General features: G+C 42.5%; 1 protein-coding gene across 3 annotated transcripts in view; it reads left to right on the forward strand.

The window, feature by feature from the left end:
* agap3 (ArfGAP with GTPase domain, ankyrin repeat and PH domain 3) overlaps positions 1-25,304 on the forward strand; it is a 133,237-nt gene that overhangs the window by 34,269 nt on the left and 73,664 nt on the right. Inside the window, exons 1-3 of one of the 3 annotated variants that reach the window (XM_017465353.3) lie at positions 9,509-9,994; positions 19,265-19,323; positions 22,136-22,223. In XM_017465353.3, the coding sequence (XP_017320842.1) occupies positions 9,874-9,994; positions 19,265-19,323; positions 22,136-22,223 (268 nt within the window). In that variant the 5' untranslated portion in view covers positions 9,509-9,873. Of the gene's footprint in view, positions 1-9,508; positions 9,995-12,406; positions 13,813-19,264; positions 19,324-22,135; positions 22,224-25,304 lie in introns of those variants that run through there. The other 2 variants (XM_017465334.3, XM_017465345.3) reach the window with 2 other exon arrangements.

The raw sequence follows: 25,304 nt of genomic DNA on the forward strand, positions 1-25,304 counted from the left end.
GGTAGAAGGTGTTTGAAGGTTCGACGCAAATTTAGCGATTTCTCTGTAGCTCGACAATCTGCGTTTTTCACCATATGCCTAATTTTTGCCTCGTCAGTCATCTTAGCAAGTTTCAAAAGAACCAACTCCAGCGAACTTGCATCAAACTGACTATAACCTTTAAGACTTTCCTGTTCTCCGTTGCACTCTCTGCTTTGGTTCTCTTTCCTCTTTTTTTTTTTTTTTTTTTTTTCTGTCAGAACTGACAGATCTTTTTTGTGAAGACTCAGCTTCCCAGGCCAGGAGATGTTCTCAGATACCAGCTATGTTGCTTTGATCTATCTCTGCATGGGAAAAAAGTGTGTGTGTGTGTGTGTGTGTGTGTTCTGTGAGCGTGGCTGCACGCGAAACTGACGCACGCTACAGTGAACACGAATTGGCATCGCTGCTCCCAGTGCGAGCCGAGCGCACCGGGGCCGGCGCAGGATGACACATCAAAAGCGAGGTGTGATTTTGAGCCATCGTTGGTATCGAGTGTGTAACGGCTCTGACATCACAGCAGCCCCGGAGGCATGTTTTCCCGCCCAGCGAATCCGAGCTGTCTGTATCTATATAACTATGTAAATCTAAAGTAATAATAAAATAACTGCTAAATAAGGGTGGAGTTAGGAGATGTAAAATGCAAAGCGTTGGATAAAGTGTTTGCGCTTAATAACCCGAGCGTCTGCTATGTTTGTGTGTACCATGGCTACGTTAAATACGTAGCATTTAAATTGAACGATGTATTTAACCCGTTTGTTACTGAGCCTACACGCTCGTTAACGAATGCCCTTCCGATACACGGTTTTGCCGTAATCCCCAAAAGACCTTCCTGTGTACACTACATGAGCGCTGTAATGGTGAAAAGCATCTTCATATCCAGTAGAAACAGCTTTTCAGATTCAGCACGTTTGCCTCGCACCTCCGGGGTCGGGGGTTTGATTCCCGGCTCCGCCCTGTGTGTGTGTGGAGTTTACATGTATTCCCCGTGCTTCAGAGGGTTTCCTCCGGGTACTCCAGTTTCCTCCTACAGTCCAAAGACCTATGTTGTAGGACGATTGGCGTCTCTGAATTGTCCGAGGTGTGTGTGAGATTGTACCCTGCGATGGATTGGCACCCTGTCCACAGTGAACCCCGCCTCATGCCCAGGCTTCAGGCTCCTCCCAGGTTCCTCCTGTTTGTTTTGGTTTTTTGCAAAATCAGTTGCACAAAATAGTTTTTCACAGTGATGTTTGTTGGTAAATGAGACCCTCCAACTGTACTCAAGTTCGACGTACGTGACTTGAAGAGGGCTTTGGCCGAATGACAACGCAATGACACATCTTAGCCCAAATCTGTGGAAAAAATCTGCACGCTCCGCAGAATATTGCGGCGCTTGCTTGATTTCTGCGATCGGATAACGAACACGGTTTAACATCAGCATCTGTCTATACTATCAAACTGTTCGGTACGAATTTGTGCCCTGTCGACCGATCGAAAGCCGAGGAACATCCCGATCCTGAACGTTTTGTAAAACATGTTATAAGATCTGTTTAGCGTATTTATAGGCCTATGAAAACAGTTGCTCATTTTTATCTCCCACTACAGGCAATGCTCCTATGGGGATTTTCTGCTCTTCTAATGAAACCATGCTACTCTCTCACTCTCGCTCCTCCATTTTCCTAATATGTCTAGTCTCCGGTTTTCTGTTTCTATATATCTCCATGTATAATTAAATACGTTTGTGAGAAATGTTCTAATCTCCTCTTTAATCTGCTCTTCGGGAGTTTTACGTCAAGGTGAAAGAAATGCTCAGTGATTTTATTTATTTAATTTTATTCCCTTCGATATACTGTGGGAAGGAATATTTTCACGTCGAGTTTCAGACGGTGAAATTGAATTAGCACCGACTGTCTAAGCAGATACGGGCTGTTCCTGTTTGCCTGCGTATAAATAGCACCCACGAATACCAGAGATCTTATTATTGTCCTATTACGTTTTTCTCTTGAAGACGCGCAGGATTTCCAGCACGATTCTAATCCCAGTTTCCAAAATTTTGGATCGGACGGTGTAGGAGGAGAAAGAGGACAATGATAAATGTGTGCATTTTTAAAACTGAAAATGTACACGATCGGTGTTCCGTTATACATGCATATGTATCACGATATACAAGTTTGCCCACACACTTGCGCGTAAATACGGCATAAAAAACTGCTATAAATAACAATACATTTGGTGGTTTTTTTGGCAACTAATAGAAATATTTTTAAAAACTCTAAAAAAAAATTTTTTTTTAAAAATCCAACACTGAAAAACATACAACATTAACACAATTTTTACACAATTGGCTACAATTTTCTTTTAACATCATAGCTGCTTTCAGTCAGTTTCTAATTATTATTATTATTATTATTATTATTTAATAAAAAGGTATTATGATATCTCAGAGAAGCATATTGTGACAATTTATCACAATACTGATACAATATTGTTGTTGACCAATTATAAATTCATTAGCGATCAGAGCGATTAGAGAGCGGCTCGTGTTTTGGTTGGCTAGAATCTTAATTATCTATCATCTTAATTGATCTATACACACGAACACTTAACGTAACTATAACTGGATAAAAAGTACAGTGTGTGTGTGTATAAATTTATATATATATAGCTATAACTAGTTTATAGCTATAGCTATAAACATTGTGGTGGTGTGTCAGGATTAGAGCTACGTGACCGTTTGAAGCTGCGGTGTACTGTATTTCTCCGAGTTAGGTTTAAGTGTGTCATGTTTCACATTCAATGATCTTTTTTTTTCTTTTCTGCTTGTTGATGGGAGAATGTTAAAATGGTAACTGCTGTAATCAGTATCTCTATCTCTACTGGGCAAAAACGTAAACCGCAAGTCTAGTGATTTTTCCACTCTGTGACTTAAGTTAGTCGACCGGTAGTGTGATCGTTAATACCACAGATAAATCTGGCAAGATTCTGTACCTGTGCAAAAGTATAAATGAGTATATCCAGCTCCGGGTGTGGGGATTTTTTTGGTCGCATGATTGTACCCTGAGATTCGGGGTGTTCTTTGCCCATACGCTGTGACGGACCTCGTTATCTGTGTGCTCCTCAGTCTTTGCCTGTTTGTGTGTCCATCCATAAACCTGACATTTCAGACCGAAAAGCTCTCTTCATTCATCTGTTTCAGTTTTTCTGTCCGTTAGATAGTGTGGCTTCTGCTTCCCCGGCTGAGATTTCAACGTATAACCGTGCGTGTATGTGCCAGCTGATCGGCCTAATTGCTGCCCTAAATAGGATTAATGTGTCTCCTAGGCAGCGTGGGGGTTTTACTGATAATTTACAGCTCCATGACGCTCACGGTGAAAAGCGGCTCGGCCCATTGGGTCCTGCACCGGTTCTTTGTGCTCAACATGTCAAGTGCCTACGGCAAAACTCTCGCCTCATCATGAAATTGCGGGTGGGCGGACGAGGGGAGCGGAAACAAAGACAGAAATTACAGAGAGGGTCCACGTGGGAACGCGAGCCCTATTTCTGGAGCTGTATACTGGGTGCTACTAAGCACATGGTAACTGAAGATTAGAAGCAAATGTTGTTAACATGGTGTACAGTAGTCATGTAGTATGCTAGTCGGGTCAGCTAGCATAACCTTTTTGATCCAAGGTGAGTCATGTTTGGCTACATCTAAATTTACTTCACGTATGAAAGTTAAAGCACAAAAGAGATCCTTGCACTAAGGTAAATTTGTCAGTTTTCGCCAAGGATTTTGGTTACTTAAGGCAAATTGGTCACTTTTCACGAAGGACTTTGGTTGCTGAAGGTAAATTGTTCACCATTTACCCAGGTTTTTTGGTTATTGAACTCAAATTGGTAACTTTTCAACAAAGAGTTTGGTTACTGAAGGTAAATTAGTCATCTTTAGCCAAGGGCTTTGGTTATTAAATGTAAGTTAGTCTCTTTTTACCAAGGATTTTGGTTACTGAAGATAAATCGATGAATTTTCAGCGAGTATTTCGGTTACTGAAAGTAAACTTGTCACTTTCCACCAAAAACTTTGGTAACTGAAGATAAATTGGTGGTCCTTCAAGAAGGATTTTGGTTGCTGTGGGTTAACTAGCGGTTCTTTCCCCAAGGAATCGCCAGTCGCCAAGGACTTTGGTTACTGAAGGCAAGTTAGTCACTTTTCATCAAAGATTTTGGTTACTGAAGGTAAATCTTGGCTTTTTGCCAAATAATTTGGTTGCTGAAGGTAAACCTGTCTCCTTTTGCCAAGGATTTTGCTTACTTTGAGGGAAATTGGTCACTTTTTGCAGAGAACTTTGGTTCCTGAAGGTAAATTGTCACGTTTTGGTAAGATTTTTGGTTATTCAAGGCACGGTATTCACTTTTCAACAACGGTTATGGTTACTGACGTACTGAAGATAAATTAGAGGGCTTTGGTTATTGATAGTTAGCTAGTCACTTTTTTGCCAAGGATTATGATTGTGTGAAGATAAATTGGTCAAAAGTCCTCAAGTACTTTCAGTGGTTACTTTTCACCAAAAACTTTGGTAACTGAAGATAAATCAGTTGCCTTCCGACAAGGATTTTGTTTACTGAAGGTCAATTTGTTGCTTTTCACCAAAGGATTTTGGTTATTAAAAGCTTCATAAGTTGCTCTTCGCTATGTATTTTGGACACTGAAGGTAAATTAGTCAAAATTGTGCGCAAAATCTGTAATCCTTTAATCTTATGAAAATGAGTCGGGTGGAAAAACCTGCGAGACCTTGCATCATGAATCCAGCTGAGACTTGAGGGATTACTCAACATTCTAACACGTTTGTAAACGAGAGTACAGGTGCAAACAGGTGACGGCTCATAACGCACCTGTCTTTTTAAGCCCATGTGCCATATTACAGAAGCGTGCAATGGGTGGCTTATCTCTCTGCCTCTTTCTGGAGGTTTTTTGGAGCACCAGGCCCACGGAGTGCGGAGGAATGTTTCTGTGAACCCACGCTCACATGCTCGAGCTCTTCTCCTCTCTCGCCTCCCCCATCCTCTGGCTGAGCTCCCAGCCTCTCTCGCTTTCTTTTCCACGTTGATTCTTCCTGAACGTGGTAAGCGACCATCCTCCGAGGCTATTTTTTTGTATTTTGACCCTGTACAGCATAAACCTCTGCTCCTGCCCCGGCAGTGGGCATCTCGTAGTTGGTTATGGCACACCATCCTTCATGAGTCATGGAATGAAGCCTGTTCGGTTCTTTACTTCTGTCCGTTTCCCCTCACCTTGACACATATATGTAAAGGACGTGTTTAAGATTTACTACGAATCCTACGCATTATGAAAGAAGGAGAGAGAGAAGCGTCTGGATTTTTTTTCCCCCTCACTCTCTCCTCCTCTAGCAGCCTCCCACAGACATCCTCAAACCTATCATTTTCTCCGCAGTACAAGAGTTGTGCTGCTGAATTTCAAAGAGCCTCCTACGCCCGACACCACTACAGCAAGCATAATTACCAACGACTCGAAGCCCCATCCTTCTGCACTTTTGTGCATGGTGTGGTTTGCCGCTCACACACACACACACACACACGTACACGTATTCATAATTGCGATGGCCATGGTGTTGAGCGTTTCAGCCCCAGACATCCCCAGGAAAATGAGTGAATGTGCCGTGTTGCAATATCTGACGGCTTCAGCGGCGAAATCAATCATCGCGTGACACGTTATTGTTGACGGCGCCACCATGTCAGCGTTTCAGTGATGTTTCTTTGGAAAATGTGTGATCTATGTTTGTTATTGTCAGATAACGGAGCTCCTGTTTCACCCGGTTGCGTTAAAAAAAAGAGAGTCACAGGCAAAGAAATGCTCGCGCTGATGGATATCTGTTTAATATCATAGTGAGATGGTTTCATATTTCATGGATGTCCTCGCAATTCCTGCACACTCATTCTCTGGTCCCTTGGAAGCAAGTCAGCCATTTTGATGCGTGTTGTCATGGTGATCCCAGCAGTGTGGAATACTCGCAGCATTAAGCAAAAGGTTCACTTAAGTCTCAAAGTATGTGTGTGTGTGTATGTGTGTGTTTATCTTTAATCGCATCCACCTCATGACCAATAATCACGAACACGTATTAATTTTAATTAATGGATCCCATATTAACCCGATTAAGACGATACTCTGATTAAGAAACTAGCATGTAAACAGCGATTATTGATGATCTTAATCAGACTAAAGTCATACTCGAAGTAAACACAAATGGAATGAAGACGTGTGGAGTACTCCTGTTTTAGTCGCATTATCGCCGTGCGTTACAGACGTGTACACACCTTAATCACACTATTAGCGTCGTGTGAGAGTTTTCACCGCATTTTCTGTCAGGACATGTCCCAAACCACGTACTCTCCTATATAGTACAAGTACGCGGTTTGGGACACGGCCCACGGCTTCAAGCAGTCGTCTCTTTGCACGTATAGCACGACTAATAATTAACTGCACTTTCGTAAAATTAACAATAAAACACTCAAAACTGTATACGGTCCCATAACGAAGACGAACTGTATGTTGATAGGTGAAATTCTGGAGGGAACGTCGGACGGCGTGGCGTTGGGACGTAATGACGTGTGCCGTTAATCCATCTGTGTTCTATAACGTGTAACACGTGAACATGAAAGGAGTATTCTAAAAGCGACTCATGTAAACACCTTAATCAGAATATTGTCTTATTCAGAATAAAGGTTAATAATTAGATTCCTTAGTCATTGACTTCTTTGCGATTGTCAATAGGGAGTAGAGGGGTTTTTTTTTTTTTTGTTTTCTTTCTCTGATTGTTGGACGAGTGAAGAGAGAGAAAAAGCACTGCTGATCATACTGAACATACTATGAATCAAAACCGGCTTGAGGTGCTGATTTGTCCACCCCTGCCACAATAATGAGCGTCGGATGTTGTGATGTATCGTATCACTGATTATTGACGTGAGCAATATTCAAGGCAAAGAATGAATGACCTGGTTAAAGACTGCACTTGCGACATGATCCAAATGGACTCATGAGAGGAAGTGTGTGTGTGCGCCCTTGCTGACTCACGTTCCCAAAGCACAGATTGTGTCACTTTAGTCACTTTGACACACAGTCATCATTTGGTTCGACCAGTAGTCTGGCAGTAGTGCTCCTAATTCTGGCCTGGCGCGTTCCAGGCCTAAATACGGAACCCACATGGCGCACACCAACACATAACTGGTAAAAGGACGTGACTAGCGAGAATCGTTCTAGTATCACGATTACATGCTTAATAATAGGAGGTCATGTCCAGGTCATGTGGTGACGTACGGGTGACGTATAGCACTTCTTCGCGTGGTGCTCGGAAATGAATCCGAGCTCGGGACTATCCTGTCTTATCCTGGCAAAATATGTGTTGCGTTTGCGTTGCAGAAAAGTGGGCGGAGTTTCTCAAAAGGTCATCAGCCATTCTGTTATATACAAGGTGTAAAAATACTACGCGATGGACCGGTGTCCCGTTCAGGGTGCGTCTCCGCCCCATGCCCAGTGTCGTGCCGTGTTTTCCTGTTTGCTCCGCGTCCACACGCGCGACATCACGTGAATGCATCAGAAAGCCTTCCACAGGAAATGAATTAACCGAGACTTGACAAGGAATTAATACTAACAATGAGTTAATTACTGTTCTCAGTCTGTGCTTATTTACTGACGGTTTATTTGCACTTCTCTCTCTCACTTTCTCATTAAGTTTCTATGTCACGGTGACATCTGGATATTAGTGACTGATTATGGTGATGTAATTATGTCCAGTGCAGTCTAAATGAAAGCGTCCCTCCACTCACTGATGGAGGAGGATGACGTTATCCGTATGTACGTAATAATTTCAGAATAAAATGAGAAACTGAACATTGTAGAGTGGGTAAAATATATATTGAATTATATTTGAATTACATTACAGGACGGAACCGCTCACATTGCAGCTAGGGGATATATTAACAGGGTTCATGTCAGTAATGAAATAGACATGTGTGTGTGTGAGGTCTTTAGTTTAATAGCACCTTTCTCAATCATATTTAATCATATCTAGTGTTTGAGGTAAAAATAAAAAAATCTGAGTGTCATGAAAAAGAAAAATACGAAATGGTAAAATGGGTAAATATATATAGATAAACTAGGTGAAAATTATAGGTATTTAAATGCTAAAGTTAAAAGAACAAACAAACAAAAAAAAACTTGTCCAGCAATAGATTGGGAATGTGTCCCAGATCTAAAAACAAAATACAAGACATATTTTGTAGATCTTTGAAAGCTTTTGGAGACGCCAAAGCTATGATGTGGAGGACTAAAGCTACCTGTGCCATGGCATGCTTAAACTTAAATGCTTAAACGCATCACCCATCATGCATGTACTCCAGAGCAATTGCTGGAGCTTGTTAGAAAACACCTGAAATTTTGATGCTCATTCTCTGACATCAAGGCTTTCTCCGAGTCATGTGACTGCCCCCTGGTGGTACTGCACATGTGGCACCCCGTGTGTTCGAAATGTGTTCATCAGCTAGATGATTACGGCTTTGTACGCCATTATCATGTCTCGCCTGTCACGTTCTAATGAAATATTACCATGCGCACCAGCCTCTTCATAAAAAAGGAGAATGAATGACATTGCCACCGACCTCCATCCGCATTTTATTATTTCTTTTTTAAAAGGAGAAGTTTTAAGGAAAAGTGGCTTTAAATATCTGACCTTAATGAGTTTTCTCTACGAAACGGTTTTAATTAGATTTGCTGGGCCAATTGCACCGCCAGTTCCTGTAACACAAACATGCTCCCCGAGGAGAGCTGAGGAACAATGTTGGAGGGGAGAGGTGGGGGAAGCCTTTCTGTCAGCCTCTCTAATTAAAACAGGTGGAAAAAAGGAGCGTTTGTGCGTTTTTTTTTTATTTCTCCAGAGGTTAGAGCGTGGCGTCGTTGTTGCGAGTTTGTACGGTGACAGGCGGTGTCCGGTGTTTTAATGAAAAGGCAATGAGGCGGTGGAATCATAATTGTTCTTATTTCCAGCCATTTCAACAAGGCTGTAGTAATTAACTCGGTCGCGTTTGGAAGGTTATGCTAAAAGCGCTTGAATTCGCAGTGCTGGACGCGTTTCTATACACGGAGAATGGAATAATGAACGAATTACGCCAGACTTGTGTCTGATAATTGTTAGAGATCGACCTGGTGGCATCCTGAACTGATTAAGAAATGAAGTATAAATGATTAAATCCTCTATATGTGTGTGTGTGTGTGTGTGTGTGTGTGTGTGTATATAATTCTTTATCTTTAAGGTATTAGCGTTATAACTTCCTGCCTTCGAGTAACATTGTTATGCGTCTCCACAAGAGATCTGTTTTGTAGAACGCCCGTATGCTGATCTGTGCAGTGGCGTTGAAAACGTCTGTGATGCTTTCATGTGTGGTGCGTCAGCAGCATTGCAAGCATTCTTCCACACGTAGAACCAGTTTCTCACTGGTTTCTGCTTGAGTAATCTGCAAATGTATAAAGCGCCTTATTTTCCCTGATGAAAGTGTGAGATGGTGCCTTTTCTTTTTTGGTTCTAGTCCGGTAATACGCATGTACGTAGAGAGGACCTAACGGGAGTAAACCGCTCCTGATTAGAGATTCCAGTACGAAGAAATACCTTCACGGAGGTGGAACATCCGTCATCGTCCCTCCCATTCATACGCTTGTACTGACAGACGTACTTGTCTTCGTCTTGAAGTCACTCGGTCTCTGGGGAAATGGGCCATCTGTGGATTTGCTCAGCTGGATGCTTGGTGTAGATCCGCAAGCTGTTCGGATGCATTTAGTGGGATTGATGGCGTGTTCGCACACACCTGAAGGAGTATAGCGAGGCCATGATGCTTTGTTTCTGCGGCCCACGGCAGCCCAAGGACACGCCATACAGCGAGGAACGCCGTCTGATTCCCGTTGACGTCGTGGCGAAATTTGCTTCCAATCCTGGATTCGTAGACGCAGGTAATCGTTGTTTAGTAAGCTTGTTATGTATAACGTCATTCAGCGGGTTGAAAAAGGGAACATATCCTCTTCTCAGTGACACCAGATAGTGGGATTACAAATAAATGTAGAAGAATAGAGACAAATAGTGCTAAGTGTATGTGAATGAGAGTCCTGTCATGAGAACAGGACAAATCTATCCAGGTGAGAAGCAAAAGGTACTCTCCCATATGTTACAGTATGTGTCATGGATCCTTGTTGGTTCCTAGACTCCAGATAACACTGGCTCTAGGGCTTGATCTTGACCATGGCTGTGGTCTAGTGCCGAATGGCTTGAATGCGAATCCTTGTGGGTCTGTTTTTGGCTTTACCTCTGGCTGTTACAAAGCGCTGACACTGGAGGCTCCTTAAAGTGCAAAATAAACATCTCTTCACAGAAAACTTCTACAATTACTAGGTATTGGTGTAACTGTTAAAGATCTGAAAAACAACCATCCTTAATACTGATTGTGTGGGCAAGAAGGACAAGAGCTAACGTAGATGTCTAGACTTTTAACAGCCATGTAATTCTGTCAGCAGTTTCAAACAACCCGGTATGACGAGCATTAAGGTAATGTACTGATAAGAATGACGCAAGATAATGAAGGGAAGATAATGAAGCGAAGGTATGCCTTCGTTCTCCGTGTAGGATGAGTAAAGGTGATGAGGAGCATTTGCTGAAGATTGAGATCTATTCGATGACTAGGGCTGTTTGAAGAGATTTTCTTTGACTTTGTTGGAGATTTGTTCCCAGCTTCCCGGTTTCACGCCTGTCAGATGGTGGACGTTCTGTCATACTGGAGTAAGATGGATTACGCCACAGATTGTGGGGATCTGTGGACCAGTCTCCTCTTCACTTTTCCTCTGCCAGCTTGTGATGACTTCTGGTTGGCACCACAAAGAATTAGTTTTTGAACGTACTGTGTGTTTCAATATCTTTGACTGCTCCATGGCATCGTTTGTGTTGCTTGTTCTTGGCTTTCCATTCCATTCGGAACAATTTAAGGTTTGGAAATGGATAGGGACAGTACTCTTGGAAACCACTTGATGGTGCTGTCCTCAACTGCATTGGAGATTAAGTTGATTCTTTCTGGTATGTAGAAAAAAGTTACTGTTTTTTTTTTTTTTGTCTGATTGGATGTATTTGAATAACGAGGTGATTGGATGTCACCGATTGCAACATTGGAAATAAGTTTTCAGGTTTTCTGCCATGAGCCCTAAAAATGGGTCATCTGATGTTTAAGATCCAAAAAAAAAATAATGGGAGAACGTAATACAATAATGTAATACAATGTATAATATAGTATATTATACACCGTTATAGTACAGTGTAAGTGTAAAAAGTTTTTGGTTTGTATTCTTGCATTCGGTAGAACATTGTCCTTCCAACACACAAAGTTGTTCTAACTTTCATTCCCATGCTACAGCATGTGAGTCCTTGTCAGTGATCCCTCTCTCCTGATCCCAAAACAAAGTCTCTCATCCAGCCCACCTGGACTGCACAAAGGTGGTCTTGTCATAACAAATCCTTAAAAAGACAAATCACCTAAAACTGTCCCAATATTCTTTTCTTCCTAATCCAGAACTGGGAAAAGAAGCCACTGTTTAATATTTCCCAAATCATTTAAGGTGAATGGGGGGGGGGGGGGTAGGAGATGGAGTTAATCGGGGGTCTTAGAAACACTAAGCACTCTTTCGATGTTAGCTGGGATCTTGTAATTGTTCCTTTAGTGCAAATTGATAGATTTCTGCACTGTTCAGAAAGGTCCAATAAGTCTGGAAATACTCAGGGTGCACAGTAGGAGCCATTTCTTCTTTAAACTTTGCCACGAGGTAATCAAGAAACTGCTCAGAGTTCAGCCCTCTCTTCATGCCATGAGCTGGAAAATAAAGGAATGTGCCAGGAATCCTCGTATGAGAAGATGCCGGTTTTTTTGCTATTTAATAATACACTTACCACTGCAGTAAGTGCCATGTCGGAGATATTTATACCCCCACCCTCCACATTGGCTTTTACTTCCCCCAGAATCAATAAAATGAAAACAGAAGGAGAGGTTTTGCTCATCTTATTTACAAAAGTAGCTTTTAGTGGGTTGTTGGAGGTGTTTCTGATTTCATGCTGAAGCTTGTCTGAATGCCTTTTTGTCTCCTTTCCTCACATGTCAGATGTGAGGGATTATGGCTGTGTTTGGAATGTGGCCTAGAGGTGAAAGTCTCTGAGCAGCCACAGCCAGATTTGTGTTGGAGCAAGAGCAAGAGAGGTCTTGCGAGACTGAACTTGTGCTGGTGTGCAGAAATTGCACTGTTCGTCCTGCGCAGAGTTGATTCCATGAGAATTCAGCACTTTCAAGCCGGAAAAGCTGCGTACCCGGTCTTGGCCTTTTTGAATGGGAGGTTTGGAGGCGGAGAGGAGGGTTGGAAAATACGACAGGCCAAGCCCAGAGAGGCAAAGCTAGTAGACGGAAAGGAGAAGCGGAAGAGGGAGGAACACAGACACAGCCCGCAGCGAAGGAGGAGAACAGCCGAGTAGGGACTCGGCAGGTGGTGTCACCTGAGCGGCACAGGTGGGCTGGTAAAAAGTGGGAGGAGGTTGGAAGAGGCAGGAATGAGGACAGACCGGTTTCCTGCACTTCTGCAGGACTGTTCTAAGCTAAGGTTCTCTATATCAGATTTTGATTCGGCCTCAATTAAGAGAACACCATGGATTAAGGACTTTAACACCACTACTATCGTGGGCTGCATACCTGAAAAGGAATACCATAATGGAGAGACCACAACAGAATGCCCTGTGGTGGTCCTGCGAAGGTCTAACCCTGGGGTAAAACACGTTGGTAGCAGCAGGAAGACGGTGAGCATGTATGGCTCCCTGGATGAGCCCCAAAAACAACGAATTACGACAGTGGGTCATGAGTATAGGTCACAGAGACCTCACAGTGTATGCATGCTGGCTGCCTCTCAGTCGAGCAGTGTGCTTGAAACCAATTCCTCCTCATCTAAAACGGGTAACATCAACCGTTTTCAACAGCGTACATGTAGGAGAACAATTGATGGCCTCAAGCAAGACATGCCTCCCTCTTTCCGGCTGCCCCCGTATCCGCAACAGGAGGTCCTACCACGCCGAACCCTGCAGACAACCGGAAGACCTCGGCCCGTTAGCATGACCGTTCTAGAGCTGAAGGAGGCTAGTAGATCACAAGACGAACTGGCCAACCGCACTTCCAGCGACGCTGCGAGCCTGCCTCGCTCTGGCTTTCGATGGAGGCTCTTTGGCCGACAGGCACAGGATAAGGAGACGGCAGCCATTTCAGTACCTACCAGCAGCAAACCAGATAGGCCAAAGAAGAGGTTTAGCTCTCTGCGAAGGAGCCTAAGCCTCAGGCTCAAGCGGAATTGTAATCAACCAGAGCAAGATGCTGTACGAGAAAGAACATGGACGACAAGTGCGAGAGAAGATGTGACACGGTCCAGCAAGCCATTCTCTTATCTGACTGGCAGGACGTTGTCTCCTGCTTATGAGCACAGTCAGGACCAGAGAGGCAAGCAGTTAATAGAGTTCCAAACTAGAGGGAAAGTCTCGGTTATCGAGGTCCCCTTAGCCCCACCGAAACTCACCAAGCCCCTCAAACCGACGTCTTCAGAGCCGAATTTTTGGCAGCTCATCACTAGTCGCTTTAAGAGAAAAGGCAACAAATCTGAAGCCTGTGCTGAAAGCAAACTACCTGGCACCGATCCCCCAGCCTGGAATAAAAAGCCAGTTACCATAGAGACATTAAAGGGCATTGATTTCAGCAAAGGTCAAGGTAAGCTGTGTGTGCGTATATGTGAGCGCTCTGAGCCGAGCCATCCAGCCCCCTCGGTTCCCCATCTCGGAAGAGTACAAACCCTCGGAGTATTGAACGAGCCTGAAATATTCAGGGGGAAATTAATAAAACGATATTGCTTGGCTCGAGGGTTTAGATGTATTATTCACTACTCTAAGTAGATGAGATTTGTCTAAGCGGTTTGCATTACAAGTTTCCCAAACTGAAATTATGCACAAATTTTAATGAGGATTAAAAAAAAAAAAAATGCATATCTTCATCGCTGATTAAGGAATAGCACATAGTGAATGGATCGACACCAGGATTAGCTGATAAAAGTATGAAAGAATGAATAAGTAATGAAAAACGGGTTGAAGGGGGGAAAAAAGTCTTTAAGTCTTAATCTTCAATCAGTTTCTTCTTTTCTAAGCTTAGCTGACATCCCCAGCTAGAGACAAACAGAGTGAGATCAGTAGTATAACTCTTGATTGGTTTTCAGTACAGAAAAAGCACGCATGTTTAGGAAATGCTATGTTCCCAAAGCCGGGCTGCATTCCAGGCTACATTTGGTGTTTTTGCATCCTTGTGAAAACGGCAACGTTTTAATCCCAGGATCTTGGTTCTCCACATAGAAGGCGTGTGGCGTATTCCAGCCAGCAAGCCGTGAATTGTGTGTATCAACATGAGTCACGTTGCAGTGAATACATTCCGATATAGACACAGTGGCAGATAAAAACACATTCTCAGTCCTAAAAATACACTCCGTCTTTACAGACTCTCCGTCTCACCTGAAAACGGCGTGTTGTATCAGTGCAGCTATGCTCAAGACGAGACTCGAGTCTCATTTAACCAGTTGTGTTTCAAACACCTCAGAAATGCTGCTCATCACAAACGATGGTCTTTTTGCAACATTATAAATTCGTACGCATGAATCCCATTCCATCCTAGCACTTAGCACGTACCACTTTCGAGCCAAAGCGCACGCCTTGTGATTTTTATTTTGCCTGCCGTAACTATAGAGACAGTCCTGACCGAGATTTTGCCCTGGCTTGAGAAGGTATCAAGCAGGCAATCATCGCTAAGCTAAGGTGTGTTCGCTTTGAAGGCTGGGCCCCGTGCGCCTGTCCTGACCTGCCCCCTGATTGACGAGGAGCCTGTTAATGGATTTGGAGAAGTCTCTGGTGAAGTGCAGAGGTCTCAAGTTCTCATGTGATGAAAGCCCAGAGTCCTTGAGAGTCTACCAAAGACTGTGAATGTCTTTATAACACAGCGCTGTATATAATCTTCGGCAAATTGCTGTATAAGAGGAATAATTAAAGGAAAATAATCCACTTCAGTTTGGTAACAGTAACTCTGATGGTATGCATGGCTATGTAATAATTTCTTGCAGATTTCAAGTTTCATCTTTACTTGCTGTTTTTAAGATAACGGTACGAGTTTGTTTTGTTTTTTAGCAGTATTTCATAACTCAGACACTGAACTTTGGACTATCATTGCTTGAAAGTCATATTTAATAACGTATGTTTGCTTTATGGCCACTAAATCTTTCACTGATGTACTTGAGACCAGAGGTGGGTGGTAATAAAGTACAAAAATTTGTGCTTTGATTGCGACTTTCTACATATCAAAACAAAAAACAGTTTCCTACTCACCGAATTTTAAAGCAGACTTGATTACTCCATAATCTACACGTTTATGGAATTCATAAGGCGTTTTTTTGTTTCATTAGGCAGCTTAAACTTGTGCAGTTGACAATGTGCCAGTTTCCAACAAATCTAAGCTCCAATAGATCAGAGCAACAGATTATATACCGATTTGTACTTTTTCTACATATGTAAGACGTACAAAAAGCAGAACCTTAGCCAGAAGAGGAGGAAATGGGCTCGGAGAGGTTCCGCGGAAATGCAGCAATGTTGCTGATTCAGCCATTCTCCGTCTCCGGGCATTTATAAACGTTGCTGAGATAATCCGTTTCAAAAACATTAGATTCTTGGCAAATCTGGTGCCAATCAGACTCTCCAAAAAAAAAAAAAAAAAAAAAAAAAAAAAATGTCAATACCTACATCATGTTTTTGCCAAACCAGTAAAAACAATTTGTATTGTGACTGCTAACCATTAACATACATGTTCATTGGTGGTGTTGAAGAAGGGGTTTCCAAGGATCATAGATAGCTCTAGTTAACTTCGTCAGCTTGCACACATTGTTTAGTTTTGTTGCGTCAAAGCAGCACTAATTACCTGTTAATTTCATTAGAAATGGATGCTTTGAGGACTTTAATTTTGTTTTACCTTAATTCTGGGGTACGCGTGTAATAATTAAATTTTTTTTTTTTTTTTTTTACTTTGCTTCAGACACGTTCAGCTAACAGAAGCTTAAAGCCTCTGACTCACTTGTTTTTCCAAACCTTAGCACTTGTGGTCAAAGAATGATTGTCATCTAAAATGTATCATAAGGCTGGGTGAGACTGAAGGTGGCATTCGCATGCGGTTTGCCATGCCTTACTTTGGTCATGACTTTTGCCTTACTCTGATCGTTGTGCGTTATTGATATTTCAGCCGACCCCAGAACATTAGGCTATTGTTCCCTGTTCTGAATCGGTGATGTCGAGATATCAAGTGGTAGGCACCACCCAAAAGTAAGAACACCACCATATGTGCTCTGCCTTTCCCTTGACTGATGAGACATGCTTTGTTTGCTATTGCTGGTTACCACGTCAGCACAAGGCAAGCCTCTTGTTATTCAGAGTGGGGGAAAAAAGAAGAGAGAACGCCAGTACTATTGCACTGTGCAGCGATTATACGTAGTCACCTTGACCCGTGGTTGATTGCGGCGTTGTGAATAATACTAGCTGAGTCATTCCTACAGAGTTGAAAAGAGAAAAAACATTTGATACAAACCTGAGGCAAGGACAAGCAACAACTTTCTGGACTCATGCTGTATTTTGATCAATTGGACTAGTCAAGTGAGAACTGGAACATAGAATTCAACAGTGTAAATTCCATCCAAACTTGTTCGCTTTCTCATATACCACACTTAGACTTGTCTGTTATCGGAGGTTCAGTTCTTCTCTGCGATTTATTCAAACACCGATATCTTGATAAAAGCTGAACCAGTATATCATTACTTCTGCTTGGATCGGGGTGAAGACTGGTTGAGCCTACGTAGTTTACTTCCTGAATGTAATATCAAGTTGGATCGTGTGTATTTGAGTATAAAGTGATTGTGAAATTCTTACATGGCTGTTATTCAGTATTGTTGAACCTGCAGTGATGTAACTGCCGAACAAAAGATAGCAAGGTGGAGCTAAATGCATGGTTATGATAGACGGCAGTGACGTTTCTGTCCACGTTAACGTGCTGTTTGTTTTCCTCATTGAGTTCCCATTAAGCACTTTGCTTCAGCTTGGGATTGAAAATTAACCAGGGGTGCTCGAGGTAGCCTGGAATTCCTTGGTCTCGTACCAAAGCCAAGCTTTTCCCCGCATATTTTTGTCTAGACAAAGCAAGAACATCGGGAGATGAAGAACTCTGTAGCTCGTAAAAGAAAATGAAAGGATGCTAACTTGTTTTGAGAGAAGACTGGTTAACGTCAACCTTAAGAAGTTCTGGTTTATTATGTCGTTATTTATCTTTGCGCATTATTCAGTAACCTCTATGAATCATCAGGTCCCACTCCTGTCAGCTAAGAACAGGAATCTGAATGGTTGAAGAATGGAGAAATGTCCCACTGTCATCTCAGATTCCTGTTCTTGGCTGACAGGAGTGGAACCAGATGTGGTGATCTGCTGTTGTAGCCCGTGTGCCTCAAATGCCAATGTGTTGATGCTTTTCTCCTCACCACAGTTGTAAAGAGTAGTTATTTAAGTTTGATGGTCGTCCAGTCAGTTCAAACCAGTCTGGTCATTCTCATCTGACCTCTCAGAAAGGTTTTTCTGCCGTTTTTGTTCCTGCATCGTTCTTTGTAAAGTCTAGCGATTAGTTACACATAAAAATCCCAGATGATCAGCAGTTTCTTCAAATCTCAACCTTGCACCAACTTCCACGCCATAGTCAAAGACGTTAAGATCATAGAGACACCCCCCCCAAATTGTGATGTTCTACGTGAACATTAACTGATGCTCTTGGCCTATATCTGCATGGGTTTATACATGGCTCTCCTGCCACATGATTGGCTGATTGAATAAGTGAATGAATGTGCAGTGGTACAGGTGTTCCTGCTAAACATTTTGAAAATAAGGCAACTAAGATTTCTCCTTTGGGGATTGTTTCGCTGTGTGATGTGTGTTGAGTCATCTTCGCTTGGTGTTTTCCCCTCACATGTTTGGAATGTGCTAATCATATAGCAAATGGCTCATGATATGACTGCTCATGATAGGATAATTTAATAATATTGTACTTTTAAAAAAAAAAAAAAAAAAAAACCCACACTTTTTAAAAAAATCACACAGGGTATACCTTTTTGGCACATTGTGGTGTAAATAAAGAGATTATTTTTTGGACTCTGATATAAACTCTGTGGGCTGAAATGATATTAAGTAGAAAGTCTTTTGTGGATTGTTAGCAATTTCTTGACAGATGCTAGTCTGGGATGAGCAGAGCTAACACGATAACAAAACAATGTCTTGGTTATTTGATGTACACTAATCATGGCTAAAATATTTTCGAATTTTGTGACACTGAATTTCCATACACACCCACGTCTACTTGTCCCCCCCCCCCCCCCCCCCCCCCTTTTTTAACAGTGTATTTAGCCATTTAGCATTAAGCACCTCTCCTCAATAGCACTGGTAGGCTGTAATCGGAGCGACAGTCATAGCTGATTCAGCCTCTTGTCACATCGCTAGAGGAGCCATAATGGAAATAACATTACAGGAAAGATTAGGAAAAACAAACCGGTGGCAATTACCACAAGTGCCATGAAGCGTTGTGTGTAGGCTGCTGTCGTAGAAAAGCTCCTGTGTGTGTGTGTGGGCCGTGTGGCTTTTTCACCTGCTCTGTGGAGACACACTGTCTGAACCCTCTACCGGAACCGTGATATTTTCTCTAAACATTTTATCTCTTTTTGAGGGATCAGTTTACACAGGCATTTGCGTTTAGTTTAGAGTATCTGCGATGCTGCGTAGAGAGCGTGACGGTGAGGGCTCAACATGTTTGGACTCATCACCCCACAGCTTCTCGTTTTTTAAATTTTTATTTTGGACATTGTATTACGCCTGTATCCTATTGCAAATGCTGCTTTATCTCGGCCGAGCAGAGATGTGTGAGGAATTTATAGGTAAACGTGACTAAAATGCTGGTGGATCGTGGGCCATTTCCGTCACCTACTTTGAAATAAACTTTTGAATTATAGCTGTCATACATTTATTATTATTATTATTTTTTAAATGACCATGATTAAAATGATTTTATATTGCAAATTAACTCTTGATTTTCCCCCCCTTCGCTTCTACAGATTCCTTTGTCAACAGTCAGGAGTGGACATTGAGTAGATCAGTACCAGAGCTCAAAGTGGTAAGTTTATGCACAGGCATAAGTTTTAAATGTGTTTAGATCATAAAGCTGAATGCTTTAATCAAATGAAAAGGAAATTCTGATCAACGAGAGACACATCTGTTGCTTTTGTATAAAATTGATTTCACCAAACAAATGTGAAGAAATGAACGTTAAGTCGAGCTCTGGAGAATGGTTTCTTTTCTCTGAAGGCGTGATTAGGCGATTCTCTGTAGGATGAGCGAAAGGAGTTGTAGATGAAATTACACGGCTTTGACTCTGTCGATCGTAGCGCGCGGCTGGTGCTGAGACACTGCAGGGCAGATGTGCCGCTGACGCTGAGTGGCACTTTCAGGTTATACGCCTGACAGTTTCTGAAAGCCATTCATCTGCATCAGTCATTAGAGAGCTTCAAGCGTTTCTCCTCACACACAAAACCGTCAGGGTATGAATTTTGCAGTTTTATTTGGTCATTAAATTTTTTTTAATCAGAACGATGTAGAGTGTTAATGTTTCCTTTAACCGCAAGTGCCAATATTTATGGTTTAGACGTAAAAATGTAATCATTTTGGATTCTTGAGAAATGCATGCGATACATGAGACCTGAAAATGACTTGGAATGGTTTTCTGCTTTTTTAAAGCTAAAACGTGAATAAAGGAAAGCTATTTCACTGAAGGGGAAAGGACGTGCTGTGGTTTTGTGAGCCAACAGAAAACAGGAAGGCGGGACTCTGGGCTCTTTGGTTGGTTTAAAAAATTAAGGTGGTGCTGACACTTGACTTGTGCCTCATTGTTTTCTTGTCCGGAATTAAAAAACAGAACAAATGGCAGACACGTGTTTGGAAATTGTGGTAAAACAGTTCGCTAGGATTTCCTTTTCCATGCGGCTGGGGGGGTGGGGGGGTGGGGGGAGGGTGGGTGAGGAAGGGGAAGAAGCCATGCTGAGAAAACATTTAAAAATCAATCACGCTCTGAGGCAACCTTCTTTTCCAATCGAAGCCTCGAGGCGCCGCTCACACAATCAGGAGTGCGTTTGTGCCTGGATCGCTATGAAGGATCGCAGCTCCTTAAGCCTTGTTAAGACCTGAGCGGCATTCTCATCCTTGTAATTAAGCTCGAACTCGGATTAATCACCCACTTGCGGCCTGGAGAGAAGGGAGGGGAAGAGGGGATGTTTGCAGTGCCACAGTCTTTTGTTCTTTCGAGACATCTTCCACTTTATTCCTAAAAAGGACGCGACGGATCCCGAGGGGGATCGTGTCAGCTTTTGAGAAGCCCCCGTTAGAGATGTTGGCGCAACAAACCCACATTCCTAGCATGGAGCTTCCACTCTGAGTGCATGAGAATTGCAGGGGGGGAAAAAGAAAAAAGAAAAAAAAAACATTCATCCTTAACATCAAAGAACATACCTGGTGAAAATAAATAATGAATAAAAGGAAGACGCTGGCAGCATACCAGTAAACATAGAACGGATTTTTAGTACGTTACCGAAGCCCGTCTGTCCATGCTTGTGTGTGAGTGTCTACGTGTGCAGACGTATGGCTCCATACAAGGTAAAGGATTCTCTTTGTCTCTTCATTTTGGAAACCTTCACTAGCAAACAGTCTAACAGTTGGGAAAGATCTAGATCTTTAAAAGGTACAGAAGTCCCCAGAGACAAGCATCTGCCATCCCGAATGACGTAACGTGCCAATTCAACTCAAGGTCCCCGATTCGTGCCACATTTTCCACACGCAGTTCCGACCTCCTAAATAAAGTCAGAAAGTCTTTCACTGACGCATACTGAACTTTCACCAGACTTTGCACATATAATATCAAATTCATGTTAAACATGTAGCTGTTCGTAGGACGTAGGGTTGTTGTGTTGTCATGGTTTCACAGTCAGTCATGGTGTACGAGTGGACTGTTATCTCTCTGCTCCGTCTTTCTATCTTTTACCAAGTCCTGTTCCTTACTCCAGTGTTTCTCGTACCATTTCTAAACTTTCCCAACCACCTCGCTAACGCCGCTACTGCTGTAAACGTGTTATGCTGCTACCCCTGCTGCGACTCCTCCCCGAGGCCTAACAAACACGACCACTGCTCATCGTAACTAAACCAACCAAACAATTTTATTCAATACATTTAAATGTTAGGTTACCTATCTAACCACGGTTCTATAACTGAATGAACCTCCACTAGTTCTGCTGTGAAATCAGTTTTGTTGTCGTTGCATTTGTTGGTGTGTTTTTCAAAAGTCAAAGCTGGAATCTATCCGTATGGAGTTTAAATCGTTTTTAAACCTTATTTCCTGAAACGTCGAGTCATTTCCCTAGATGAGTAATGATTCGTGGTGAAAAGATTCAGCGCTCGTGTGTGTTTTACGGACATTACGGGAATTGGCAATTTTCTTAAAATGCCTCGGTTGTGCATTTTTACTAGGTTTGTGAAAGAAAACAGAAGCAAATGAATTATTTTCAGGTTATATTCATATAGGAGAACATCTCCTACTAAGGTGTGGTACTTTTACTTAAAGGAGCGTTAGGCCAAAAAAAAAAAAGGGTATTTTTAAAATTAAGTCTCTGACAGTTAAGTAGGCGGGTTCGACTGCTCGGGCCCGCCCCAATTTCCGCCTGTGTTCCCAAAGCTCCGCCCCTAGAGTGGCCAGTAAAGTTCAGCTAGCGTTACCAAGTACAACCACCAGGCCCAAAAATAAATAAAAACACCAGATCATGTGGCAAAAAAAATGCAGCTTTAAATTTGAGTGTCTCCTAATTGTTCTTATTTCTAATGTGTTATTGTTCCATTTGAATACACTGCTTTTTTTTCCATGACATTGCTGTATTGTGTTGCAGGGCATTGTGGGTAACCTCTCCAGCGGGAAGTCGGCCCTCGTGCACCGGTACCTGACAGGAACATATGTCCAGGAGGAGTCTCCGGAGGGTGAGTGGACATGACTGGAGCAATGAACTGTTGTATGTGATTTGTTTTTGAGGTCAGTGCAACCCGCTGTGCGACACTGCTGCTCATATCACAACACTGTGTGTGTGTGTATGTGTGTGTGTGTGTGAGATTATTATGGGCTGGGTTCCCCCCGAGAGAACGCTGGCTGGAGAAAGTTTACTGATCTGTACGAAGGAAGTGTAGTTAAAGCTCACCTGGGGTTTGACACGATGTCCACACACTGAAGTGTTTTCTAAAAAAAAAAAAAAAAAAAAAAAAAAAAAAAGGTGATTCATTTCAGACTTGTTCTTGCTTCGCCCCGAATCGTCTTGATGTTCATCAGAAAAGACGTCATGGCAGAATTATTCCTCTTGGATTTGTTGGGCTTCGTTGTCTCAGCGCCATCCTGTCGAGGGAGTGTGTTTATTAAAAGTCTGCACTTCTACGTTCTCGTTTTTCGGCAGTTTTGTAGGATTTCTGCCGCTGGTAATCATACCCAACTCCATTTGCTAACCTTTTCAATGAATTTCATTATAACACCTCGCACCAAGGACGCCACCAAGGTGGACCTGGTCTCCATAAGGAATAAACCACCCCGTGTCGTGTTATTACAGGAAAATAATCAGCAGAGTTTCTGTGAACACCCCGAGGTTAGCGAGTTTCTTTACGAGTTCTTCTTTACAACTTGCGAACGATTCCTGTTACGAAGCGCCGAGGCCGGAGACGCTTTCCGTAAACCGTAAATAAAATATAAAACAACTCCTTACAGAAAACGTCGACTACTATTTTTCTTTGTTAAATAACAGCAACGTTTTGTTTTTATTTGTTTAGTATAGAGTGCTGCAGGAACGAGTCCTAAAACCCGGAAATGAGTTAGCATATTAGCACTTCCGGTTTTAGCAGTTTAGCACTTCCGGTTCCGTTTTTTTTCAAAATTCAAATTTCAAAGCTTCAAAATTCATAAACGTTGTGTTCGTTTGTGAAGATTATCTTCATGAATAAACCGTGTAAGAAATCCTAAACTTTTAAGCTAATTTTCTGCAGCAATCCAAAATCCAGTGGAACAATCCAGTGGCTTTTTTGTCGAGGGAACCGCGGTGATGCTACGCTCTACCGTATTTAGATGATCTAGATGACGTTGGCCGTACAAATACCTTTCTTGTAACTCGTTACTATAGAAACGATAACGCCTTAACGGGAGTTCTCTCAGTCGAACGACTGTCTGAGGTGGTGCTAGTTAGTTAGGTGCTGGAAACAATTTCATCGACACCTTCTGACCAATCAGAATTGAGAGAAAGTAAGGGAGAGAATGTTTACAATGTTTAAAAGTACGTGTGCGTTTTCTTTTTACTAAATCAACTTTAAACGTTCGTATATTGCATCGGCGCGAGAGGAATAAGACACTTTATACGTGATGTTAACAGTAATGCCGCTTCATTACCCCACCCCATCCCGTTTTCTATATATTTTCTACAAAAAACCATGTTCGGCTTGTTTCAGCCAGCGTCTGCGCCCAGATGATTTTATCATTTATGACTGGCGAGAATGTTCAGCAGTGCTTCATGCAGTTTTCTGTTTTCTCACAGATTTAACAGCTTATAATATTATTATTAATAGTAACAGCGGGGATGTATCTTATAAGCTGTTTGTCAGAAAATGTGACTGGACTCGGAACCTTCGAGCTGCCCGATTAACTCTATTGTAAACCGTCACAGAAACGGCTTGATTAACGAATATTGCTGTTACTCTGATCTGATCTTCCCGTGGATTTGCTGCTGCGGTGATGGGCGTTCCGATTCGCTGGCTGCGGTGTTGCTATAGCAACTGAGGGTCAGGCAGAGATTGTGGGCTGTTTTTGCTGTGTCAAGGTCTAAACTGTGTTTTCAATCCACGGGCTTCGTGACTGAAAGGTTGATTGGGGGGAACAAAACAGTCTAGCTCTTGAGCACTGATCCATTAATTTATTATTATTATTGCTTGCATCAATTTTGTGGAACGTGTTAATTTTTCTTTTTCTTTTTAAGGCAGGGCTGAGCGAATGAGATCGGGCTTGCCTTTAGCCGACATGTTAGGATTTGCCCTCTCAGCCAGATGATAATTATCTGCTGGTGTTATTAAGACGTTCCTTGCGACCGCAATTACACGAAACAGATATCGACTACAGAAATCAGATTCCTTCTGCCTCACTAGGAAGTCGTGTGTGTGTGTGTGTGTGTGTACACTATATGTGAAGCTGCATGGGAGAATTTCAGTGCTGGCATCGATGCGTTTGAACCGCTCTTTACAACCGTGTTGAACAGAAAAGCATCGTAATACGCTGAGCTTTAATGTGGAGCGGCTGCGACAGCACGGACCACGCCGTCTCTAGAAACAAGAATAAGAGGCGTGCAAATTTTCAATTGACCCTCGTATCTTGCTGGAACATCATTTACGTGCTGGAAACGCGATCGGATCATATTCGTTATACTCTGATCTGTTGCTGGCCCTGAGCTCTCAGTGCGGGAGAACACGATTATGGCAACAGGAATGTAATTCCAAACCTTGCAGTGCTCTCTGCAGCAGTTCCTGATTGAGGTTCTGACCCCAATTTTCATGTCCATGTAGAATAGCAATAGTCTGCTTATTTAGCTTTCTAGAAAGGGTTAGGGAAAAAAGACTTGCCTCCTGGCATGATGGAAAAGTAGCAAATAAAGGGATGAAAAAGGCTCCTGAATAAATGATAGCGTTGAGTGTGTGCGCCATCTGGTTGTTTTTTGTGTGTGTGGCGGGGGGGGGGGGGGGGGGGGGGGCTGGATTTGTATCGCAGCAGATGATGAAAATATTTCATACTGTATAATAAGCATGTTTTCCAAGGCTCTAGACTTCATTACACCATGTGTCTTAATAAGAATTACAAACAAGCGAGTAACCCCACCCATCGTATTTCAGAATTAGAGATGCACCCATGTGCAGTTTTTCACCCTATGGGTCGATAATTTAAAAACATCCGATGTTCAGGGCCGATTATATGTGTGTAATCTCTGCACTGATAACATTTTACACTGGAAGTGAGCAGCAGTGAAGCGCGAGTTTCAGCGTCGA

This window comes from Ictalurus punctatus, chromosome 1, assembly GCF_001660625.3.
Source record: "Ictalurus punctatus breed USDA103 chromosome 1, Coco_2.0, whole genome shotgun sequence".
Classification (NCBI taxonomy): Eukaryota; Metazoa; Chordata; class Actinopteri; order Siluriformes; family Ictaluridae; genus Ictalurus; species Ictalurus punctatus.